The sequence below is a fragment of the Pseudophryne corroboree genome, chromosome 4, assembly GCF_028390025.1.
Source record: "Pseudophryne corroboree isolate aPseCor3 chromosome 4, aPseCor3.hap2, whole genome shotgun sequence".
Taxonomy (NCBI): Eukaryota; Metazoa; Chordata; class Amphibia; order Anura; family Myobatrachidae; genus Pseudophryne; species Pseudophryne corroboree.
In genome coordinates this window covers 389,564,789-389,577,840 of record NC_086447.1, presented here as the reverse complement: position 1 = coordinate 389,577,840, position 13,052 = coordinate 389,564,789, and the positions used below count along the sequence as shown (strand labels likewise).

At 44.1% G+C, this 13,052-nt stretch overlaps 1 protein-coding gene across 5 annotated transcripts in view; it reads left to right on the top strand.

Moving 5' to 3' along the window:
• The window catches only part of GCLC (glutamate-cysteine ligase catalytic subunit), a 197,145-nt gene that overhangs the window by 122,348 nt on the left and 61,745 nt on the right, over positions 1-13,052 (top strand). For all 5 annotated transcript variants that reach the window (XM_063916711.1, XM_063916709.1, XM_063916713.1 and 2 more), the window contains one exon: positions 72-185. In XM_063916711.1, coding sequence (XP_063772781.1) covers positions 72-185 — 114 coding nt within the window. The remainder of the gene's footprint in view (positions 1-71; positions 186-13,052) is intronic.

Below are 13,052 nucleotides of genomic sequence, written 5' to 3'. Positions count from 1 at the left end.
AAACAACAAATTGTGATTGCTCATTAATGGGCCCCTTTACTCATACTTCTAGCATTTTGTGTTTTTTATAGATTGGGATGTCCTGGATTCACGTTGCCAGAGTTTCCACCAACTCCAGTGGAGCAAGGAGCCTCCAAGTCCCTCTTTTTTCCAGATGAAGCAATTAACAAACATCCCCGGTTTAGGTGCGTTTAGGCAACCGTAGTTCTAGGAAAAACAATGTGTTATGTCTTAATATTTGTTGTGGAACTTTTGTAGTTTTTTTCAAACGAAATGTTTCATTGTGTTAAAGAGGAATGCCAACTTTATAGAACTAGATTGACTGGCCAGGCTTTCTCATTTCAATGCCCATGGCTGTATCCTAAGCATGTGATTGTATTTACACAGTATGTGTGGTCTTATTTTGAGGGCTATGCAAATCTATGATTTGCTTTTTATGAAGCATGTAAAAGTAATTTGTGAGCTTCTTGAGCCTCTTGTAGGAGAAGATCCCTACTGGGGTTTTCCTACTCAATATGCTGCTAAATGCATTGACCTGTTTCTGCTAGGCTTAATATGAACTATGAACTTACTCAAATTTTCTGCAGGAGGGTACATTGGTTTCCACAGGGAAACATTGGGTGTAGAGTGGATCTTGATCCAGAGAGGCACCAACAGGCTTAAAGCTTTAGGCTGTCCCAGGAGGCATTGTGAGGCCGCCTCTATAACCCCGCCTCCAGGCACTGTGAGCGTAGTTTTGATTTGGTGCCTGCAGAAGCATTCACTAACAGGAGGGCTGCACTGGGCACTTTTTCTGATAGAAAATGTCTTCAAAACTGGGCTGTCAGCGCTGTATGTCATGGTGACACTCCTGCGCTGCAGCTCCATCACCTCCCAAGCGGCGTCACATACTCCCGCAGCCTGTTCCCGGGTACTTGCGGCGGAGGCGCTCCGGCTCTAGGCAAACAGTTGCAGGAGCACTCCTGGTTCGTGTGTCTGCTACGTGGAGGAGGTAAGAGGGTCCCCAGGCGGAACCCGCCACTAAATCGCATTCCTGTTGCAGTCTAGGGAGACAGACTGCAACGCTGGCGTGGCCACTGTAACCGAGCAGGGACCCCACTATGGGGTATATTCAATTGAAGTCGGATCCATTCCGACATTCATTTGTCGGAATGGATCTGACCTGGGCTATTCAATGCAATCTCAATTCAACTTAAAAAAAAAAAAAAAGTCTAATTTGAGATGCAGGAGCTGAGACTGGGCAGAGCCGCGGGCAGATGGGGTCTCGCTTGCTGGAGCCGGGTGGACGCTGCTGTGACATCCTCCAGCGCTGCTCTCCACCGTCTGCCCGCGGCTCTCCCCGTCTCTGCTCCCACATCTCCCTTCGATTTAAAAAAAAAAAAAAGTCGAATTGAGATGGTCAAAAAGGGGGCCAAAACCAACCGTTTTCGACACAAGCATGTGGCTCGGCAGCTATTCCTCCGATCCACGTGCTTTTCGACAAGTCAAATTCCTCGACTTGTCGAATAATTTGGGGTTAGATTGAATAGGTCTGAACCCCTTCCGACCTAAAAAAAAAGTCAAAAACTGCCGTCTTTTCGACAGACGACAGCTTTCGACTTCAATTGAATATACCCCTATATCCACCAGGGCATAGGAGTACAGGTCGGATATACTAAAATCCATTTTAATAAGACTCCATAGTACCAGGTGGTGAAGTCCAGTATAAGGGAATCGGCGCTTGACCTGGTAGCTTCTCCCCTGGCCCAGGGCGCCATCTACTGCTGGTGTTCCCGCCCTGGAGCTGCCTCACACTTTACCTCACTCCCTGACTGAGACGCTGGGCGCCATTTTCTAAAATAGATGCGACTGGGCTCCGGGACTGCAGGTCAAGGTGTCCTTTGTAAACCCGCCTATTCCAGTGCAGTTTTACTCAAATAATTATCTGCATTGCCACGGTGACTGTGTGTGTGCCTCTATCTGCTGTGTGGATTTCACTTTGTGTATCCCAGCTATATCTAACACTGTATTCTGTACCCTAAGGGACTAGGTGCGTCAGGGTCCATATATAGTGCTTCACAGTATTTACAGATTTAAAGTGTACTCAGTCACCTAAAGCCGGATTTATTCGCTGGTGTTCTGTACTGCGGGCTCAGTCGCATGATACCAGACGTATTCGCTAGTGTTTGTGTACTGTGTACGCAGTCACATACTAGGGAATGTATTCGCAGGTATTGTACTCTGTCTTGCTGTATCGTACTAATACGCTCTGTGGTTGCATTCACTAATAATGTCTAACACACAGGGCGGGAAATCCGAGGATGCTCCTGCATCCTGCAGCGCATGTGCCAAGGATTTGTCTGAGGGGGAAGTTTTGTATGACTGTGTGTACTATGTGCCATACATCTGTCAGTCTGCGGCTCCTGTAAGCAATCAGGAGCCACCTTGGGTGGCGTTCTCAAATAAGCTCAATACGCTTGTGACACGCCTTACGCCACTTATGGGACCTCCTGTGCAATTACAGCCACATATTGTCCTTATGGTAAATCCGCCTTGGGAGGATAATTTGCCTACTGAGTTGCAGCAATGGAGTCACTCCTTGGTTAGACATAAAACTGCCCCAAGTCACTCTCGCATCATGGGGTCATCTAAGCGGGCTACTTCCTCCTCACAATCCACTAATCTCTCCGAAGATTCTTGTGATGAGGATGGGGTGTATACTGTCCCGTCAGACACTGACACAGCTGCTTCTGACGAGGAATCCACTACTCAGGTTGATGTCCCTAACTTAGTGGTTGCTATTAAGCAGATCCTACAAATCACTGATGACGAGGATTCCACTACAGTGTCAAAGAAACCTGATAGGTTTGAACGTCAGAAGGTAACTAAAATGTTATTACTTCTGACCATCTGGTGGGCATACGACAAGAACCCTGGTCTTTTCCAGGAATGCAATTCTCCCTGTCTAAAAGGATGGTAGCTTGCTATCCTCTCCCTACAGAGTTGTGTAACAAATGGGAAAATTCACCACCGGTGGATTCCCATGTCACTCGTCTAGTGGTGTCGTCTACTCTTCCTATCACCACTGTCACCTCACTGTAGGAACCGACAGACAAGCGTGTGGAAGGATGCCTGAAGTCTATTTAATCCCTTACAGGTGCTGTACGTAGACCCACTATAGCAGCCTCTTGGGCTGCAAAAAGGAATTGAAGCATGGGTTCAGGCATTAGAGCAGTGTTTCCCAACCTCTGTCCTCAAGGCACACTAACAGTCCTGCTTTTAGTGATTTCCAGGCTTGAAAACGGGTGACTTAATTAGTACAGGTGACTTAATCCGTTACCAGACCTCCCCATTCACTTTCAGCCCCTTGCCCATTTATAAATATGATGTCCCCTGCCAATTTCCTCCTTTTCAGATAACCGGCACCAACTTTAATATTTAATCCCTGTTTACCCGCCATCACTGCCAACCCATATCACCAGCCAACCATTAATTTCCACCGTCCATTCTTATCTAACTAGCACACATTCATTGTTATTTTTCATTTTTACATCTATTTGTATGTCATCTTCAATATTATTTTATTACCTTCACCTTAATTTCATTTCACCTTCATCTTGCACATATTGCAATCACATTAATTATCTCTCCTAATTCCATCATTTTTCCGCACGCCCTTCATGCTTTCCATTTATCTGTCATTTATCCCATTTGGGATATTCCCTATTTACTTTCACATTTTATCTCTCTTCCCATTTTCCCTAACAGGTTCTTTTCACAGTCACTCATTTCAGTCTCATCATTTTAACACAGTCCTTGTTTTATACTCATCAATATCTCCATATCCTGTGAGTCTCAGAGTGATTTATATCCTTTCTTTTAAATATGCAAGGTACCCGTTTTTTGCATTGTTATTATTAATACTTCTTTGGGCATCTCCGCCTGCCGACACTTCAATACATCCGGGACTACCTCATCCCCTAGTTACAATGGCGTTCAGGGCCTCGCGCGAGGTCCCCAAACATGCCCACATCTCCATTAACCCAATCCCTTTCTCAACATGGCGTCTCAGGCTTCGCCAGCTACAGGCTGACATGCGCAATATCCCCGGAGCGACGGCGGGCGTGACCGCTGACGCAGCGCCGCCGCATTCGCTCTGTGTCTATTGGTCTGACGCACCAAGCAAACTGCTTTTAAAAATCCGTCCCCCTGTCTACACATCCGAACCCGGAAGTGAACAAGCCCTAACGGGCGAAACGCGTCTTCCACACGGGTTTCCGCACATGGAGTGACTACACGGCACCAGTTCTCTGCACCTGACCATGCACTGATCCGTTCTTCTGCCCTCTGATTGGAGTGTCGTAAACCCTTACTGCTCTGTTGACACACAGACAGCAATATCACACTCAGGCACACTACTAGTGCATCTGTATTAATTTCCTATTAGAGCATATTATTTTCTTTTCTATGTGAGGCTTGTCCTCTGATACGGGCTATAATTCCAGTCTCCAACAGAGGCCAGCACACTACTATCTCCTACATTATTACTTGTATGTTTATTTATTTATTTGTGGTACCTGACTGATGTTGCCTGTCAGGTTCATTCCAAATCCCAGATAAGCTGTTTTTTTTTCTTCTTATTCAGGATTGTGAATTTGTGTCATACTGTTTCATTTTTTGCATTTGATCTGCATTGATCGTGGATTTGTTGACATGTAAACATTATCACTGTATTCTTTGTCTAGAAGATTCATTGTGCATGTAACATGCCTTTGTTAATTTATTATTTATATTTTGTTCTGCGATGATATTAATGCCGCCGCCTAGCACCATACTTTGTGATAACTGATATTCCCTAGGAAGATTCTTAGCGACAGCATTTGCGGGCAGGCTGTTCAATTAATTTGTTTATTGTGGTGATCACAAACACAAGAGAGGTGTTATTCACACCTCAGATCCCGGCGCAATTAATTAGTTTAATTGTTTGATTCAGCTGCACACATTTAAAGGATTAGCTAAATCCTATAGCAATTGTATTAAAGAAAAAGAAAAAACAATGGTGCGCTTGAATACAAACCAAATGTATTTGTTTGTATATTAATATATAAATCTCAGTAGTGTGTCTGCTTTCACTCACCACCGAAATAAACAACAGAGAGTCTGCCTTGATTAATAATATATTTTACTGAAAAGATAAATAAACACACATACATAAATAACTAAACAGCTAAAATTCTGTATATTCCACACACTACAATAGGGGCAGATAGGATCCACTGATATTGCAAGAACTAGGCAGCAGTAGTATAATTATATTGATGGCAACAATATATAAGTGACACTAAACAGACTTGTCCAAATCTGTTACATCCAATTATGTCACACTGAATAAAATACTGTAACAGCTGCCAATATGTGTCACATGCAAGTTTCTCACAACCACCTGCTACTGGCGTCCCAGTGCAGAGGATAGATTGTGTGTTCTTACCCGACCTGCGGGAATGTCCGGTGTTTAAATGCACGCACCTGGAGAGATGGAAATTCTGTATAGTTTCAAAACTGTGCTGCTCACCGCCGGTGCACAGTATGTAGATTGCAATCTGAACGGACAGGTAAATCTGTGTGATGCCAGTACACTTTTTGCGGTATGAGCGCTGAGGTGTTACACTCACAGGTCCTGGCAAGCGGACAGCAGGAGCTCCGGTCAGCGTCTCGGATATAACTACCGCCTGTAGTATGGCCGCTGGAGTTAGCACACTCTCAGGTCCTTGGCAGGTGAACAGCGGACTTTCTAATCAGCGTCTGAGTTAGGGCTGTCGCTTGTACTCAGACCGCTGAAAGAGATGCAGTCTCAGGTGCTGGCAGGCTGACAATCGGGAACTCCGGTCAGCGGCTTTGTGCGTGTGGATCCTTCTGTCGGTGTGTGGTCGAACAGACAGGGAGGTGACGTCAACGCGTTTCGTCCCGGGACTCGGGACTTCCTCAAGACTATAGGGCTCATTCTGTCTAAGCCCTTATATAACTCCCATATGGACCGCCTTTAATTATAAATACTTGCACATGTGTGCTCAGAAATGGTCCTTCAAAGTGCATGTGTAATAGCAGCAATAACCACAGATAAGTAAATAATTAATTAAATAATTAATTAAACCATAGGCAGACTCTCCATTATTATTAATAAGAAACAAACAAACTATTCACTTGTTAAGCAATCCTTCTATTTCATATATTTTATTAGTAACCTTAAAAATTATTTCCACAGCTACCACATTTAGTTGATTGTAAAAATTATTAAAAAATTATTTATAAAAATTATTAAAAAATTATATAAAAAAATTCTTTGATAGTACAAATTATATAAAACACAAAAACCAATCTACTTTAACAATTGTAATTCATGCTGTTACTAATATCGATGGTATTCTAATTAGCTATATCACTATTAGTCCACTGACATCATATATAGGATCTGATTAAATTAAATTACATATTATCCAAATAATATAATTACATACAAACACAGGTCAATCCAAACAGGTGTAATCAATAGCCTCGTTCAACCCCTTAGGGCTCAGGGTATCTAGTTTAAATATCCATGCGGATTCTCCAATACAAAGCTGTCGAAATCTATTCCCTCCCCTCCTAGTATTACCAAATTGTTCCACTACTGTCAAAGACAAACCTTTGGGGTCCCCATTGTGACAATTAATAAAATGTCTTGAAACATTATGTTTAATGGATCTATTAATAATATTGCGTCTATGTTCCCTGAAACGACTCTTTATTGTTCTTATGGTCCTGCCGACATATTGCAGTCGACAGGGGCACTGCAGGACATATACAGAATAGATAGATTCACAATTTAGAAATTGTTTTATCGGAAAGGACATTCCACTGCTAGTTGAGGTAATACTAGTTTTGAAACTATACAGAATTTCCATCTCTCCAGGTGCGTGCATTTAAACACCGGACATTCCCGCAGGTCGGGTAAGAACACACAATCTATCCTCTGCACTGGGACGCCAGTAGCAGGTGGTTGTGAGAAACTTGCATGTGACACATATTGGCAGCTGTTACAGTATTTTATTCAGTGTGACATAATTGGATGTAACAGATTTGGACAAGTCTGTTTAGTGTCACTTATATATTGTTGCCATCAATATAATTATACTACTGCTGCCTAGTTCTTGCAATATCAGTGGATCCTATCTGCCCCTATTGTAGTGTGTGGAATATACAGAATTTTAGCTGTTTAGTTATTTATGTATGTGTGTTTATTTATCTTTTCAGTAAAATATATTATTAATCAAGGCAGACTCTCTGTTGTTTATTTCGGTGGTGAGTGAAAGCAGACACACTACTGAGATTTATATATTAATATACAAACAAATACATTTGGTTTGTATTCAAGCGCACCATTATTGTGGTGATCATTTTGTTAGATAAGCCTTATCTACAGCGATACTCTGTGTCATTAATTTAATCCATTTCTAATTTTGGGTCACAACCCTAACAACCTAGAATACTAATCTAGATTAATTCACTCCTTTATCTGTCTCGTGGACTCTCATACACGACCCAAGGAGCACAGAACCACGAACATGGGTACTGTTGAACCGTGCCTAACGTTGAAAGCAGATCCACCTATTTTTGCTCACTTTTTTATTTCCCTTCTCCTTTCTATTCTTCCTATCATTTCCTACTTAATCATTTCCTATATAGGTGCACTCTCATTGGCGTACTGATCATACTATCCTCTACTATCATACCACGCTGCCATTGTCCGATCTTGGAAGCTAAACAGCGTTGGGCCGGGTTAGTACCAGGAAAGGAGACTGCCTGTGAATACCTGATGTTGTAGAGTAGGAATCTGTTTCCTCTCTGTGTGAGAAGAACACGCCAACAGCAGTATCACCACTATTTCTATTCTACGTCTTCTCATTCATTCAGTGAATGCTCAGTGCAGTCCAATGTTTTTTCCACTCACAATTGTGGCATTTGTCAAACGATTCAGGTGCTAAAGTCTGGTGACCATTGATTAGCAACATATCCACTTAACATAAGTGATCATAGTTGGATATTTTCATAATAATGCTTTGACCACTCCTCGGTCCGATTAATACAGAAATCTTTACTGGTCAGGGGAAATGGTGGTATGACAATTCCGTGTCTACAACCTTTCCAATCACTCTTTGGAACAAAGAGACCAGAACATTATAAAAAAAAAATTCAATTCTTTATTCTTTCATGGATCATTTAGATGGGTAAATCATGTTTATATTACCAATAAAAGTTATGTTTTAAACATTCCTTGATATACATTATAGGAACTCTTTTCCTGTACAGAGTGCGCCCACACAAGAGCCTCCTTTTTCTCCCATTGTTAGACTTAATTAGTACCTCAGTTATTTTGATTTAACCATCTGTGCTGAAGCCTGGATATCACTAAAACCTGCACTGTTGGTGTGCCTTGAGGACCGTGGTTGGGAATGCCTGCATTAGAGGAAGAGCTTCCTCAGGATATTTCTGACCTTGCCAGACAGTACCTGTTTCACATGACCACCGCCGCCTATTACATTCAGGAGGTGTCCTCTGAGGCTGGTGTGTTGGCGACCAAGGCATCGATTTACGTCCATCCTGGCTCGCCGTATTCTGTGGTTGAGGTCATGGAAGGTGGACCTGGACTCCTTTAAAAAAAAAAAAAAAAAAAAAAAAAAAGACCTTGGAGGTACTCCCTTTTAAGGTAGACATATTGTTTGGGGAAGCCCTCAATAAATTTGTGGCTGACTTGGCGACTGCTAAGACTGCCTTTCTCCCTAACATTATTACTTTTGCACAGAAGACAAAAAGGTACCACTTTTCTCTCCTTTCGGCCTCAAGGGAAAGCAAAAGGTCTGGCATACCCAAGACAATCTCGTGCTTCCAAGACCACAAAGCCCAAGGCTAAACAATCCTGAGCATCCCGTCAGCCTGCTTCTAAACAAAACAAGCCTGCTGCATGACAGGACAAGACCCCCCTGGGGGATCCCAGGGTGGGAGGCAGACTTCTGCAATTCACCCTGGTCTGGTTAAAGACCACTTCAGAAGCATCGGTGCGAGAAGTTGTCTCTCATGGATACGCAGTCTCTTTCTAGAGGCATCCCCTTCGGATCCTTTACAGGCGCAAGCTCTACAAATGGTTGAGTTCCCTCCTGGATACAGAAGTGGTGGTGCCGGTACCTCTATCCCAAAGAGGCAGAGGATACTACTCGACCCTGTTTCTAGTACCGAAACCCAATGGGTCTTTCCGGCCTGTACTCCACCTCAAATCAAGTTTGTGAGAGTATCCAAGTTCCGTATGGAAACACTGCGCTCAATTGTACTGGCCATGGAACCCAGAGATTATATGGTATCCCTGGATATACAAAATGCTTACCTGCATATACCTATTGCCATATCGCATCAGCAATATCTGCGGTTTGCTATTGGCAACCTTCACTATCATTTCCAGGCACTGCTGTTCGAACTGGCCACGGCCCCTCTGATCTTCACCAAAGCTATGGCTGTGATGACTGCTCATCTGTCTCCAGGGAGTAAGGATCCTGCCGTATCTGGACGACTTGCTGATCCTGGCAAACTCCCACGATGTCCTCTGTCATCTGCAACTGACGGTAAACTTCCTACAAGCCCACAGATGGCTCATCAATTGGAAGAAGTCCTCGCTGGTCACTGCTCGGAGCATGGTGCACCTGGGGGACGGTTGGACACACAGTCAATGGCTGTTTCTGTCTCCAGAGAAGGTCCTGAAGCTTCAGGACAGGATACTTCCTATCTCACCCAAGAGTGTCGATACACTCGGCGAGGCAAGTACTAGGCCTGATGGTGTCTGCATTCGACATGGTAGAGTACGCTCAATTTCATACCCGCCCTCTGCAGAGGTTAATCCTTTCCAAGTGGAATGGCCTACCTCATCGGATCAGGTCTCACAGGATCTCCTTAACTCCGGAGGTTCGTCTATAGCTGACCTAGTGTAGTGGTCAACGGGAAGTCTTCAAGCTGGACACCAGTAATCAGCAGAATACCACAGGGTTCCGTACTCTGGCCACTGCTGTTCAACATATTTATCAATGACCTAGAAATAGGCCTGGAAAGCACAGTTTTAATCTTTGCAGATATTAAACTGTGTAGGGTAATTCAGAAATAGATGTGGAGTCTCTGCAGAATGACTTATCTAAACTTGAAATCTGGGCGTCTAAATGGGGAATGAGGTTCAATATAGAAAAATGCAAGGTTATGCATTTCAGGACAAAAAACAAAATTGCATCCTACATATTAAACGGGGAAAGTCTAGGGGTGACCGTGTTGGAAAAAGATTTGGGGGTACTCATTGATAATAAGCTTAACCATATACAATGTCAAAGCGCAGTAAAGAAGGCAAGTAAGGTGCTAGCGTGCATAAAATTGGGAATTGAGACAAGGGATGAGGATGTAATTCTGCCGTTGTACAAATCATCTGTACGTCCGCACCTGGAATATTATGTTCAGTTTTGGGCACCACTGTATAAAAAATGATATCGGGGAACTCGAAAGGGTTCAAAGGTGAGCTACTAAATTGATTAAAGGGCTAGATGGGCTGGATTACGAGGAAAGGCTTACTAGGTTGAATATGTATACACTGGAAAAGAGGCATCTAAGAGGAGACATTATTAATGTCTTCAAATATGTAAAGGGGCACTACAAAGTTATCAGAGGAATTATTTATTAAAAGAACTCTGTTTAGGATACGTGGGCACTCGTTGAGGCTGGAGGAAAAAAATTCCGTACGCAACGGAGGAAAGAGTTCTTTACCGTTAGGGCAATCAGGATTTGGAATTCTTTGCCAAAGAAAGTGGTAATGGTGCACTTTGTAAATGCATTTAAAAAAGGATTGGATGAATTTCTGATTGAAAAGGTTATCCAAGGTTACAACATTTAAATTATTGACGTTGTTAATCCGGGTGTAACAGGATTTATAGTTAACTAGTCCTAAAAACATTCTTCAGCATGTACAGTAAAATCAATTCAACTTAATACAGGTTGAACACGATGGGCGTTCTGCCTCTTTTCAACCTCAATTAATATGTTACTATGACCTGGTGGCTACAGGACCAGCAGTTCAACAGGGGCCGTCCTTTCTGGATCCTGAACTGGGTTTTACTGACTACGGAAGCCAGTCTGAGGGGCTGGGACACGGTGTTGGAGCAACACTCTTTCCGGGGTCGGTGTACCAGGAGGTATCACTCTTCCCAATAAACATTCTGGAATTGCAGGCAGTGCTTTGTCTCTCGCCCTGCCTCTGTTAAAGAACAGGCCCGTTCAAGTACGGTCAGACAACGCCACCATGGTGGCATACATAAACCATCAAGGAGGCACTTGAAGCTGCATGGCAATGATGGAAGTGTCAAGAATCCTTCGTTGGGCGGAACGCCATCTACCAGCATGATCGGCAGTGTTCATTCTGGGAGGCCTCAACTGGGAAGCGGATTTCCTCAGTCGTCAGGACGCGCATGCCGGAGAGTGGAGTCTTCATCAGGAAGTTTTTCAACTCCTAGTGGACAAATGGGGCCTACCAGATGTAGACCTGATGGCGTCTTGACACAATCACAAAGTTCCAGTCTTCGGATCAAGAACCAGGGATCCTCAGGCAGCTTTCATGGACGCACTGGCAATTCCATGAAACTTTCGGCTGCCCTATGTGTTCCCTCCAGTGTGACTCCTGCCCAGGGCACTACGGAAGTTCAAACAAAAAGGAGGAATACTACTTCCAGTCGCTCAAGCGTGGCCCAAACTGCATTGGTTCTCAGACATGCAGGGTCTCTCGATTGAGCGTCCTCTTCTACTTCCTCAATGCCCAGACCTCCTGGTTCAGGGCCCTTGTGTCTACCCAGACCTGGCCAGACTGGCTTTGACGGCGTGGCTCTTGAAGCTTCACTCCTGAGGGCCAAAGGATTCTCCGTGACTGTTATCCAAACTATGCTAAAGGCCCGAAAACTGGCATTTGCACGGATATATTACAGGGCCTGGAATTCTTACTTCACCTGGTGTGCTGCAAAGAATAATGATGCATACAAATTCGGAACTTCCAGACTTCTGGCTTTTCTGCAACAAGACCTGGACTTAATCTTTCGTCTGGCCTCCCTCAAGGATCATATATCTTCCTTGTCGGTGTGGTTTCAGAGAAAAATTGCGTCTGTTCCTGACGTTCATACTTTTCACTCAGGGTGTTTTACAAATTCAGCCTCCCTATGTCCCTCCTGTGGCTCCATGGGATCTGTCGGTTTTCCTGAATGCCCTGCAAGAGTCTCCATTTGAACCTCTTGAGTCGGTGGACCTTAAATGGTTCACGGTCAAGGTCCTGTTTTTACTGGCTGTTGTCTCTGCTAGGAGGGTGTCAGACCTAGGAGTTTTGTCCTGGCGTCCACCCTTCCTGATATTTCACCGTGACCGGTCAGTTCTTAAAACTCGCCCTGGTTATTTACCTAAGGTGGTGTCACCTTTTCACTTAAACCAAGAGATTGTGGTTCCGACCTTCATCTCTTCTAGTTTGTCCTCCAAAGAGCGGCCTTTCGATGTGATACAGGCTCTCCGTATATACTTGGAGAGGTCTGCCTCTATCTGCAGGTCGAATTCCCTTTTTGTATGGTTTGGTTTTCACAAACGTGGCTGGCCTGCGAATAAGCAATCCCTGGCCAGATGGATTAGAATGGTGAATGCACAGGCTGGACTCCCAGTTCCTGCTGCTATTATTGCCCATTCTACTCAGTCTGTTTGACCTTCTCGAGTGGCCCACCGTGGCGCGTCCGCTGAACAATTGTGCATGGCGACTACGTGGTCCTCTGTGAACATGTTCATTAGGTTTTTATGCCTTTTATAATTCCACCTCCCAGGATGCTTATTTTGGACGCCGGGTTCTCATATCTGCTAAGGCGCGTCCCCTCCCTTGAAGAACCGCTTTAGGACATCACGCAGTGTTTCCCTGTGGAAGCCAATGTACCCTGCTGATCCATTGTTAAATCTTTCTGCGAAGTACATTGGGTTCCACAGGGCGCCCACCC